Genomic DNA, 13,482 nt, shown 5'->3' with positions numbered 1-13,482 from the left:
CTGAAATAAAGGTCAACTCTGGAGCTAGACTAAATTCAGGCTACAGAGAAAGAAAACTGAATTTTGAGAACTAATTCTACTTTTGATACCTAAATCATTCTTCTGTAACAAGTTTGCTCACCCAGAAAGAATTATCTGGTGTACAACTGATCCAATACTGATTAATAAATAATAACCAATGGAGAAACTTTGCTGGCAGTTAATAACTAGCAGCTGGAGAGAGGTCCTAAGGAAGAGCCTCAGGCCTTTAACCCAGACAGTCATCAACTGGCAGAAAATTCCTGGTCTTGTGGTCATTACTGTTATTACACAAAAATATGACTACATTTTTCACATTTAGTTAAAAAAATTCAAAGCCCTACAGGCTGAACTGCACAATAACTGCAGAGATATTTTGGAGAGAGATGATGTTTTGTTTTTTTCTAGCAACTATCCATGATGGAACCCACTGGGGAAAAAGTTATTCTGAATAGTTGTTCAACCTGATTTTATTTTCAGACTATTAATGAAAGTCAGCTCTTCAGTTTCCTCAGACTGATCACCACTGCAGATGAGGGAATGCCCAGCCCAGCTCTCCAACATCTCATAGATTGCTAGAAGCACACTACCTCCAGATATCTTGTCTTAAAGATGAGTATAAAACCATGGTCTCATGGTGCTGGATCTAAACTAGCATGGGCCTTTGGACATGCATTGATTCTGACCGAAGTCAACTTATGTGATTCTGTTCACTAACCCTTTCTGGGCAAAAACTATTTTTCATTTGTGCAGAGACCACTCTATCTTTTTGTGTGATGCTGAGCCAAACTGAGTGAACCTCCCAAACACATGCCTAAAGGAATTCAGTGCTAGGATGTTCATGCAGGCTCTCTGCAAGGCAGAGCACACTACGGAAACAGTAATTCTCATATTTTCTTCTAACCAGATTATTACAGCTCCTCCTTATTGGCCAAGATAAGACTTAACTGTAATGTATTGAATCAAGATCTTAAACCAGGAGCTTGTGATCCCTAATTACATCTTAGATGCAGTAATAAGAAAACAACAGCAGTGCAATAAAGGTCGGCCTTATTGCGGTACGACTCTTCTCATAAAATCTTTGTTAGCCTCAAGATCTTTTTCTGTATCATGACAAATTACTTGGCACTGATGACTCCACAGTAATGTTTAATATAACTGAAACCAAGACATACCCAGTTGTAGAGGTCTCCTCAAAATGTAACACACAAGGATTCAGCCAGACAGTGGAGGTCCTAGCTTGGAGCTGACTAGGCTGTGGTCAGGTCTACGCACTGCCAGTCCTGCAACATATGCTGCAATCACTTTGGAAGAGGAGCAGGAGCAGGAAAAGTGAAATCACGCAAAATTCTTGTTTCAGCACTGCCTTCCACTGTCATTCCTCCTCCCACTCACCACCACCCAGCCAGATAGCCACTTCCTTTCACTGCTGCTCACTCCCATCTGCTCTGATGCTGCCTGCACTTGCTCTTCCAACCCCTGCGCCCACAATTCCTCCTGACTCCACTCCTTTCCATGCACTTTCTTTTTTTCTTTCTAGCAGATACTCCCCCTGACAAGAGCCAAACACTTTAAAGCTGTCAGTTGGCATTTTATTTCCATACCACACCCCATCCACAGCAAAAGAGAAGAATGGTAAAGATGAATATCCCAGAAACATCTCTTTCCAGCAATGTGTTCATCTCCAGCGATATATTGTGCTTTGTCCCTAAGCACTCACTCCTTGCACTAACTGAAAAGAATAAATCAGCAGGGGGGAAAAAGGAATTACAATAACTTGCGAGACAGAGAAAAGGCATACAAGATATAGTCAGTTTCCATGTCCACCAGACAAAGGAATGAAAAGCATGGTTTAGACAACAGAAGTACAGCTAAGCATGAGGAACAATAAAAAATAAATACAGATGGGAAAAATAAAGTAACAAAGTAGGAAAAGGCCTGGTGGACTGAAAGCACAGATTAAAAAACAATGAAGAGACACAAAGGTGAGGAGACTAACATTACAATCCAACGAGCAGTATTTTGCCTTTAAAAATTACTGACAACATACATAAGAGGTATGATTAGGAAACACAGCATATGAGTACAAGCAAGGAAGCATGTGAAGGTAAGTGGTGTTTTCTGGATTATTGTACTGTGCAAAGATGACAGCACACAGATCCCATGATTTTCATCAACTATAGCTAACTGCTAGAGCCATACAAAGATCAGCTAGGCTGCTAACAAGGACATCTCTCCTCCCCCAACACACCATTACCCCAGGCAACACCACGGCAGAACTGCACTGCTCCCAGTCCACAGCAGCAGAGGTGACTACATACACCAGTCCTTTCCACAGACATCAAGCCCCTCCCCAAAGGCAAAGCCAGTGATTTCCTGTAGTCCCAGATGAATCTGAACAACATATTATATATCTGTAACACATACAAAGTCAACTCTGCCTTCAAATTACCTGCTTTGGAAGGAATTCTCATCAGACCCATATGGACTTAAGAGTTATGCTAATGATTCATATCCACTGAGCTGTGGGCCTAGAAAAGCACTGCTTGTCTTAATTCCCCTTTCCAAATTAATTTCGGTGTATGAAATATAGAATATCTTCCTGTATGCAAGAATTATATAGGATATATCAAAATTACTGTTTTGATTGGCTACCTAAGCTTTCCAAAAGCCATCTTCTATTTATAACCTGATTTGTATTTGAATCTCACGTTTAGGTTAAAAGTAATTTTGAGGTCAATGTCATTCTTTGAGATAAACTGAACAGCTAACACTTAACCATTTCTGAAGAACAAATCTGGTTTTGACTTCACTGTTTGTTCTGTTCTTCAGGGAGTTTATCTACCTTTGACCATAGCACTGTAGTAAGACCGGCCAACTGGAAGAGAAGTGAGATTTTAGTTATTAGCACACTGCCAAAATCTGAAAGCATAGACCCTTGACCCCAAAATGTTTTGTGAACCAAAACCAGGTTCACAAAAGTGCCAAAACAAAAGTCTATGCAAGCTGAAGTCTTTTAGGTGTCTACTACATGTCTAGAAAATAAATACCACATATGTTGCATTAACTGAAGAAAGATTAATCAGTTCAAGAAATGGCCTATCAAAATGCTTCAATATGGACGTTTGGTTAATTTTCCTGAGCATTCATTCATTTTAGAAGCAAACTTACTTTTATCATTGCCATGGATATAGGAACAACTAAACTTCAGGGGAAAAGTGGCTTTAGAGGAAACCAAGAAGTTCAAAATTGCAAGTGTCAGGACTCACATAATTTCAAATTCACCCAGAAGTGTCCATGAACTCCTGGTATTGCAATACAAAAGACTCAAAAAGATGGATTACCTCCGCAATTCATCTGAATGAACACAGCTCTGAACTGAAGCATTTGCCTTAAAAGATACTCTTTCAACAAAACTGAACAATGATTAAAGATGATCAGATCACAAACAGACTGAACAACAGCAAGATATGCTTAAACAATAACTCAGTGTAAGCTATTTTGGTATTTTGGGGCATTAATATACCTCTGTGACAGGGGCACTACAAAAACCAAGAGCTAAATCTCTAGACTAACCAAACCATTTTATGGGAGAAGAGACTATCTCAATCTATATACGTCTTCAGTCTTTGTGAAGATTACATGCTAATTTGCATAATTGTCGGCAAAATTCTGTGTAGCCATACTGTCAAGTATGTCCTATGTATGCTGAACCAATGATTCAAGTATAAGTATCAGACTCTAGTAGCCACAAAATTCCTAACAAAGTAATATTTGGATTTTCTCTCCAGATTCCTGTTAAACCTGAAGTCTTGAGAACAGTTTTGCAAACATGGGAACCTCAGAAAGTTATTATTTAGTGTCTATATGACATGAGTGTGCCTCTGTCTTCAGGGTATCAAACATACCCAAGCAACAAAAATCTGCAGGATATGAGTTCTGAATAGCACTAGAAGAAAACGAGTTAAAGAGGAAGTAGGTTGTATCTTTCGAATTGACAGTCCTGAGGTCCACCTCCTACATTTCACGTATTTGCTCACAGTGACTGCTGGAAGCTGAACTGCTTGCAGTGGTTCCTAGATGAGTCTAAGACATGCTAAAGTGAGATAATAGGGTAGTATTGCATAGGACAAACTTGCTAGCATTATACAAGTATTAAATCACAAGGAACATGAGACCTACCTACTAGAGTATACACCCAAAACTTCCATCTTATTACAGTTAAAGGAGAACCTCAAGTAATCAGTGTTTTCAAAAGCTGAAAAATACCTGGCCAGTCTTAAGACTAATTCCTTCAATGATGCCTACCTGGATAGAAGTCTGTTTCGGTACTGGTTCCTACGAAGTAAGAAATGGCTCAATTTCTCACCTGTTCTAGTAGGCCAGCGAACATTCCTCTTTATCAGGGAATGCATTCATAGGACAAGGGACAACAGTTTTAAACTGAAAAAGCGCATATTTAATTAGATATCAGGAAGAAGTGCTTTGCTATGAGGATGGTGAGGCACTGGTGCAGGTTGCCCAGAAAAGCTGTGGCTGCCCCATCCCTGACAGTGTTCAAGGCCAGGCTGGAAGGGGCTTTGAGCACCCTGGTCTGGTGGACGGTGTCCCTGCCATTGGCAAACTAGAAACTTGAGCCTTTCAGCCATCACAGGTAACCACTAGGATCACAAGCATGGCCCCAGCAGTTCCCACATCCTTACACTAGTAGGTCAAAGCACCTCACAGAACCACTTTCTAACCATGCTCCCTCCCCTTTCATGGAGCCAGAGAGCAGCATCATAGTCTGCTGGCCATGGTGTGAATGGAGAGGAGTGAAAGCCTGCAGAGGAGTGAAAGGCCACCAGTGTCCTACCCAGCTGTTCCAGTGACAAAACCAACACATTTTCTGATCACTTCAGTATGGCCCAAATGAGGGATGCCAATGCAGAGGGCTGTCCTGCATCCACCTTCCATCAGTGCAGCCCTGAGTCCATACTAGAGCTCTGGCATTAATCCAAACACCTTCGCAAACTTTCATTTATATTTTCAGGTCAGTTTTCAGCCAGATCATAAAGCTGTACAAAGCTGAAGGCTGGCACAAGGAAGACAAGGAATACCTTTTGCTCAGAGACCATGGAATCAGCTCTCTCCACAGTAGCTCAATCCTTAGGCTACCTACAAGTGGTTATGGAGATGTTTCCTGACCTTATCAGCAACAGAAGGGAGGTCTGCAGTCCTTCCTCATGCCCCAAGACTACAGCACAAAGCCATCAAGCATTTGCAGAAGTATAAGGTAAACACTCCTTTTGCTAAGGTACACAGCTTAAACTGCTGCCTAGCCCTTTGCTTGCAGAACTAGCTCTGTTTTGTCAGTCACAATAACTAAGGAGGGTTTCTCTGTATGTTCACCTGAAAAATCAAGATGACAGCACTGTGAAATATTCTATTAAGCTGACAGCATTTCTCATGTATGTTTTGGCTTGTATACAGTTCTGAGTTTGATATTTGTAAATGAAACCAAACTGACACAAATAAAGGACTTTCTCTCTTTTTATTCCATGGCATAACTCCTGGAACCATGCCATATTTGGAAAAAGCAGCTCCAGAAAGTTAGTGCTTCCATCCATCTGGACTCCACAGGAAGCTGACAGGTTGTAGAGTCCTGCTCTTGAGCAGGAGATCTAAGATAGAAATTACTTTATCAGCTTCCCGAGCTAACACACAGCACACTAAGGGACATGTCAATACTGAAGGAAGGGACTGGAAACCCTGCCAGTATTACTGCTTTCTTTCAATAAGTAGTCTCATGAGCACTGGTGCTGAAAAGGCTACGGGCAAAATAAGAGAAAAATTCCCAAGTATATTACAGTGAAGTGAAATGGCATATTTAGAAGCTTAACATTTCATCAGACAACCACACTTACTAAGCTGATCAGTTATTAAAAGCATTAGACAAACAAAAAACATTAGAAACACCTTCAAAAGGATGCCAAACAATACACACTATCATTAAAATTTTAGGAATGCTAATCAAGAAAATACTTTTAATATGATCCCTTACAAAAAGTGAGGGGTTTCAAAATAATGACATGCATTTGATACAACATTAGAAATACTTACAACTACTCCACTCTTGGTGACAGTTTCCCGGTACGTAAAATTGCACACTGCCCAAGCCAGGTAATACGTGGACATGAGAGGGGTCTGTGAAAAGTGATCTGTAACCCATCCATCTTCTTCAAAAACAGAAGTTTCAACTGGCATGTTGGACAAAGATAAGTAAGTTGCTTGATGCCTGATGCTGATCTTGAAAGTGGCCTTGTAGATAGGCTCGTCAAAGCACGGAAAGGCTTTTCTGGCATGAGTAGGAGAAAACTGTGTAACACCAAGAAACCTAGAAAAGAAGCAAACAACAGAGAGATTACTAACTGTGCACAACGCTTGATTCATGGACATAGCAAATAAGACATTGCTTTACTATTGTGGAAAAAAACCCAAACTGTACAAACTCTACAGTACTTGAACACTGCTTTATCACTTTCTTACTCCCCATACTGCAAACACAATTGATACAAAGTAATGGTCTACAAATCTGCAGACACCACACTGACATTAAATAAATAAACAAACAAACCCTCACCTTGCATTAAACCAGGTTCTAGCAGTTTTGCTCATTGATGTGAAAAAAATGTTAGCCAGTATTGGTGATATGATGTAAGGCAAGCACAGTCCTCCATTCAAACCAGGATTTAACAGCCTCTGGGGAGTTCCCTCTGTCCTGAGACACTGACACTTTGCCTTTCTTTGGGCATGAGAACTTAGGGTCACATAGTACACTCAGGGGGGTTACCGTTTTCCACTGCTGATTATGTCTGTACTGGCTGTGTGTAGGGGCATCCATAATGAGACACAGTACCATACAACACTGCTGTTAATGGTCAAGTCCAAATAACCATTCTGTGAGCTTTGCAGATTTACATATATATGCAAGTGATTAAACAAGCACAGAGTTTTAAAAGAAATGCATGTAGAGTTCTACACATGCGTTTTTTCTCTCGTGTATTTTATAGAGACCAAATCAATGTTCTCAGTTAATTGGTCAAATTAGGAAAGGACCTCTGAAGGAGAAAAATGCATTTATTTTACCACTGTAAAGAATGGGAAGGCTTTAGTTTGACAATAAAATCTCTAACTGTTTTCCACAGAACAAAAAAGAGTTTAATCCAGACAGAGCATAGGAAACGTTCTGGGTAGACACTTATATTTACACATTTGGAGAAAACCCATGTGCAACAATCTTTTTTGCAGAAACAAGAAGCCACACTTAAAAGGCTGAATTATGGGGTTCAGTAAGAATATCTTCTGGTGGCATGCAGGATAAAAAAAGTACTACGAGCCAAGTACATAACTGTAAAGGGAGCACATATGAAGGCTTTTTGTGTGGTATTGATTCATGTCTCACTTTCCAATGTTCCATCAGTGGAAATAACCATGCAATTTTAGATACCAGGTAAACATTTATCAGGATTTTAGAGGTTGACTAATCATCCGTTATTCCTCCGAGGCAAGAGGATGAGTGGATAGATTTAATATAATGAAGACGGTAGCACCCATTATTAATCAGTCTATAAGCACTACTGTGCAATATGATACTCTCTAAGGCTGAGGGAGAAAAAAACATAGGTAGCCCATAAGAAAAATAAAGTATCTAATTAACTTTTCCTAAAACTTCTTGGGGTTTATCCATATTTTGGAGCCTTATCTTATAAAAAACAGTGAAGAAAGAAACTTCTTGAAATGCTACACTTCTATCTTGCTACAGTGTATCCCCACCTGACAGAACTTGATATATGTTTTCCAGTGAAATTATCACCTCTTTCAAATAAGGCTAACGTAAAATTTTTCCACCACTGAAACAGCTACCATTGGTCTTTTCTCTAAAGTAAAAAGCCTTATTTGGCTAGTCATTACTGAAGGAATTCATCATATCGCATTTTTCTTGTCTCCTTATAAAACACGGATTACTAAAATCCTCGTTCTGCATCAGGTTGCTTAATGTAAGGCAAAAGTTGGTGTCAGGTATTCCAATGTTAATCCAACAAAATTCCACATTATCAGTGGATTTTTCACCTGTGCAACTTAGCCAAAACAGCCAATTAAATGAAGCAAAGCAACTTAATTTGCATGCAAACTATTTCAAGTGGACCTGATTCTGCATTCTAGGCACACTCTAAACAGCTATAGACATCAACAGAAGCTTCAAGTGAGCATAGAAAACTGTACTGCCCTTTTATTAATAAAGTAAGTATTATGAACTTTCCTTTGCAACTAACAATTTTAATGAGCTCCAACACACACATAAATGCATACTTAGGGAATATGGTTACTTAGGGAATATTGTATGTATTCTGACACTCTCTAAATAAGGAAGCTTTTTTTCACCCCACTTCCTGGATTCTCTCAGAAGTCTTTTAATATTTGTTACGTGTTAGGCCATGGAAACAAACCCTTCACGAGGCTGATAAAAGCTGGTAAACTCTGCATCTTCTGTATTCTCCCAGATAGACAGAAATAGCCACATACACATAACTGGGCAAACACTGGGCGGTCAATATTTCATACTAAAAATACATCAGCTACCAATAACAGTGATATTTATAACATGTGCATTACTATCAAACATTGATTCGCTTGTTGCACCATAAAACAAAACGAAGTTAGAAACTGCTTCCCAAAGACTGTGTTTAAAAAAAAAAAACCCAAACCACTGTCTATATTTATCTATTTTTCTGTGTTAGGAGATAAAAACAAGCAAAACTTCTGCAGCATGCCAAAAGTGAAGAGCGGGATGAGCATTTCATTCACCTCTCCACACACCTCTCTGGGCACTGACGTTTTTATCTCTAGTTCCCAAAAATATCACCACAAAAAGTTGTACTTCTGAGAATGACAGCCGTGCAGCCTGTCTTCTCAGTATACCCACAGCAGTAATTTGCAGGTGTTTTAATTCCACCTCATCTATTAAAGGAAGACATGTGTTTCCTCAACAACCTATCTGTTTTGACATCCTAGTTGTTATAAGATAGAAGAATATGTCTGTTTGGTTTGTCTGTGTAATGTAAGAACTTTTTCTTTTCATTTATGCCAAAGTCTGATGTTCATTTAAATAATGTGTGCATATTCTTATGGTGCTCTACAGTAGCTCTGTATTAAATGTCTGTTGATTACTGCCAGTAAATTCTGGCGCATAATGCAAAGTAAATTTGCAGCATATCACTTGCATTTTACATTTTAGTGAAAGTAGCAAAGATTTCGGTAAGAAAATAAACACTTTTCTGCAGCTATCAGCATTTCAGGCTGATTTATGACTTTCAGCAGTGAAGACCACAGAAAATGAAGTAACTTTAGGGAAAAAAAAAAAAAGAAATCAAGCAAAGGTATTACTAAGTTTGTGAAGCCTTGCAGTTAGCCAGAGTTATTGACTCCTCATGTACAACAGAAGTGAAAAATGATGGTTTAGACCCTTTTATAGCAACCACTACTCCAATGAGGTTACTGCATTTTAATTGAATATAAACATGTCAAAAAGCTAAAGCCCTGCTTGAACATTAGGGTCTTCCAGAGCATGACAGAATCCTGCCTGTCTATCACAGTAGAAGCCATTCATGTTTAAGAACTACAAATGGTTATATGTATTCCCTTAAAAATGGGTTATTAATCAAAATGCAAATTGCTACACTGCAAGAGCACACTCTGAACAAAGAAGTTCCTGGTTTAGAATGTGTATTATTTCCTTTATACTATAGTGAGTTGTTAAGCCTGTGACAGTTGAAAATGAAAACCAGTACTTGAACCAAACACCTGAAACTGTAACCAAGCATTGATTACAGTTTTAAAACATTTTATTGAAAGAAATATAAGTGAGCTGGTGTAAAGAAAAAAAAAATCCCTCTGATCCTTGTACAACAATGTTACCTTACACAAGGTAAGGTTCTTCCCAATATCACCGTACTCAAGTGTATCACAAGGCAACTTGTATGTGAAAAGTTATACAAAAAGTACTGGGAAAAACATTTTACCATTATCACCTTCCACACTGTGTCTTAAACTACCCTGATGATTCAAAAATGTAATAGACTTTTGCTGTTGTTTCTTAAATCATAACTGGGGCATTGATATTGAAGTGTAGTATAGTAACTTTGGAAAAATGTCACTGCCACATCTATTTGACAGTTCAATTATTCCTATACAAAGTCTAAATATACAAGAATAATAACTGCTTAAATAATTTCTTGGGTTTGTAAAGTGAATTATATCTCCTGCTGTTACTGTGTTTTATTCTCCACTGTGCCCATTTTCTGTACAGGTCTGTAAGAACTCCTGACTACCCCAGTCATCTACCCCTCCGTGATAAAAGGATTTTTATCCACATCTTTTCCTACAACCATGCTTTTTTGAATTTCCATTTTGTTTCACTGGGATGACAAATAGCACAAACTTCATTTTAATCCTGCTTGCGGTTGGCTGTTTAAAATTGTCAGTAATCACAGTAATGAAAATATGTTTTAATGCAAGGGCTGTTGATTTAATTGAGTTGATGAGCGCTCTTTTTCTCTCTGACTTACTATTTTTGCCCAGTTCTTTCAAGTATAAACAGTTTGCTTCAATTCACAGTATGAAACAGTAAGATTCAAAAGAGAAAACCTGTCACAGCACAGATGTTTCAAGAAAGTGCAGCTTAAAAAGAAACTAAAATTATATCGAGAAGCCCATCCTGTATTTCTTTTCCATTGCAAAGCTTGGCTATGGTTAGAATAGAAATAAAAAAGACTATAACTGCCTAAAAGGGGGCCTCCGCAGTGACCCTGCCTACTGTCACAAGGGCCTCGACAGGGACCCAGGGGCTAGAGTCACGAGAGTAAACATAGTTGAAGACAGAATCTTACTCTGCATGAAAACAGTGCAAAGTGACCAGTTTGCCCTGTCGCGGGGTATAGCTCCGCAGCGACTCAGCTGCAGCAGGTGCCGTGAACGTGCTCCCCTGATGTGAAACCACAGCCCAACACCTCTTTCTCCAAATAACGAAACAGGCAAAACAGCGGAGAAGTTCCGCTCCGCCGCACGCCGCTACCCGTAACCTGGCACGGCTCTGTCACCCGAGGGCACACGGCGGCCGGACACAGAGTGTCTGTTCAGCGCACCCTGGGCCTCCGCTCCGGGGTTGCCCTGCCAGGGTCAGTGCTTTACTCCGGCCACCCCGGGAACTTTACCCGCTACCACCGCCCACTTCCGCGCCGCGCCGCGGCAGCTCTCGAACCGCGGCAACCACCGCAGCCAAACCCGCCCGAGGCGGGCACGCAGGCGGAGCGCTCCGCTCACCTGGCGGCGGCCGCGGCTCACCCCGGCGCGGCGCGGCACGGCACGGCCGCCCGCACGGCCGGCCCCAGCCCGAAGCCGCCGAGGGAGCTCCGCTGAGGCCCGGCCTTCCCGCACCCGCTCCCACATAGCCCCTGAGCGTGGGCAAACGCCGCTGCCTGCCCTCCCGACACCGGCCGGCGGAGAGGAGCGGGGATGGGCTGTCGGCCCCCGAGAGCCTCCGCAGCTCCGCCCCCAGCGTCAGCTCTCAGCGGCCGCTGGACAGCGGAGGGGACCCCCGGCGAGTCAGGCGGCGGCTAGCGGCGGGGCCCGGCCTGCACTCAGCGGCCGGCCGGGCCTCCCGCTGCCGTGGCGGTCGGCCCCCCGACCCTGCAGCCCCCTCCGCCAGCGGGGGGGCCCTCAGCGCGGGCGGCGAACCGCCGGTGCCAAGCGGCGCGGAGCCCGCGGCCTCCCCCGCCTGGCGGAGCCGCGGCCCGCCAGGTCCTAGCGCCGCCCCGCACGAAGTTCGGCGCGGGCTGCCGCGGAGGGGCGGGGGCCGCCAACTTCAGCCCGAGTTGAGGTGAAGCGGCGAGGGCGGTCCGCTACCTTCTCTCGCCGTGGAGGACGTAGGAGCTGCGGAAGAAGCCCAGCAGCTCGTTCTCGATGAGGGCGTTGTAGATGATCTTGAGGTTGTAACTTTTCTGCACCTCCAGGCTGCGGTTGAGGACGACGACAAAGACCTGGGTCTGGGGGTAGAAGAAGGAACGGTCCACCCGCACACCGCCGGCCAGCTTGTCCTCGGCCACGCGGACCGCCTCGATGTGCATGCGGTGGGCGTGCAGCACGATGTACCGGCTGGCGTTGAGCACCTCCAGCTGCACGTTCACCTCCCCGCTGAAGGTGAAGTTCTCCATGAAGGCGCTCAGCATCAGGTTGTAGTGCAGCGGCCGCAGGTGCCGTGGGAGCCGCGGCCGGGTCCAGGGCGGCAGCTCCCGCCGCCGCTGCCACTCCTCCTCCTCCTCTTCCTCCACCACTTCCCCGCCCCGCGCCTCCTTCTCCTCCTCCTCGTGCTCCGGCCGGCCAGGGGGTTGCCCCGCGCCGGGCGGCTGCCGGGCCGCCCCCGGGAGGCTCCCGTTGCCGCTGGCCCGCGGCGGGCCGTCGGCAGCGGCGCTGCACTCCTCGAAGCGGACGCTGAGCAGCACGGCGATCATGGTCACCGCCAGCAGCGCCAGGATGGAGACGGCGAAGCCCAGCACCAGGCGCTTATGCACGGCGATGTGCCGCTCCGTAGTGCGGGGTCTCGGCCCCGCCGCCTCGGCCCAAGAGCCCGGCGGCAACCCGCGGCTGCCGTTCCGCAGGGCGGCTTCCTCCTCTATCATCATAGGGGTGACGGGCGGGCGCTTCTCCCGCTTCTCCTCCAGGTCCATCACGGCAGCGCCGCCCCCGTCTCCCACGGGACCGCCGCCACCCGAGGGGGCCCCGAAAGCATGGGAGGCTCCGAGGCAGGGGGGGCCCTCGGCCCGGGCTGGGGAACGTGCCGCCGCGCTGCTTCTTACTTCCCGGCTAGCAGCATCGCCCTGGCTGCCGGCAGCCCCCCCGGAGAGCGGCCCCCGGGCGGGGGGGACGGGACGGGATCAGGCGGGAGCCGGCGCCGGGCGCTCTCCGCTGTCCGGCCCCTGGGGCCGCGCAGCGCTGGCAACTTGTGTGGCTTCTGCGGGGCACTTCAGCACATGCCGCCGAGCGCGCCCCGGCGCCCAGGGGGAGGGCTCTGCCGCCCCGGCCCCCCCGCTAGCGCCGCCGCCCGCAGGGAGCTCTCCTCCCCCCGCGCCCCGAGCCGCTGGGGCCGGGGTAGGGCTCCGCGCTCGGCCCCGGCAGCGCCCGAGCCATGCGCGCCCCGCGCCGCCGCGCAGGTCCTGCTGTCCCCGCGGGTCTCGCCCGGCTCCGGAGCGGCGGCACCGGACAGCGGCGCAGAGCCGGGCCCGTCCTCCTCCTCCTCCTTCTGGCGGGGCTGGCTCCGGAGAGTCTCTTCCCGCTTCTCCTCTCTTATTTAGTCTTTCCTATCTCCTGCAGGTACAGAGCAGTCTCCCGGTTGGCTCGGGCAGTGGCGGCTATATATAAGCACCGGGG

At 45.3% G+C, this 13,482-nt stretch overlaps 1 protein-coding gene across 1 annotated transcript in view; it reads right to left on the bottom strand.

Annotated features, from left to right (window-relative positions):
* Positions 1-13,064, bottom strand: part of TRHDE (thyrotropin releasing hormone degrading enzyme) — a 213,141-nt gene extending 200,077 nt beyond the window's left edge. The window contains exons 1-2 of the mRNA XM_065669125.1: positions 11,962-13,064; positions 6,121-6,394 (exon numbers count right to left, since the gene is read on the bottom strand). Coding sequence (XP_065525197.1) covers positions 6,121-6,394; positions 11,962-12,782 — 1,095 coding nt within the window. The 5' untranslated portion in view covers positions 12,783-13,064. The remainder of the gene's footprint in view (positions 1-6,120; positions 6,395-11,961) is intronic.
* Between the last annotated feature and the right edge of the window lie 418 nt (positions 13,065-13,482).

Source organism: Lathamus discolor, chromosome 1 (genome assembly GCF_037157495.1).
Source record: "Lathamus discolor isolate bLatDis1 chromosome 1, bLatDis1.hap1, whole genome shotgun sequence".
Lineage (NCBI taxonomy): Eukaryota > Metazoa > Chordata > Aves > Psittaciformes > Psittacidae > Lathamus > Lathamus discolor.
The sequence above is the reverse complement of the archived record's forward strand: the minus strand, read 5'-3'. Positions and strand labels throughout refer to the sequence as shown.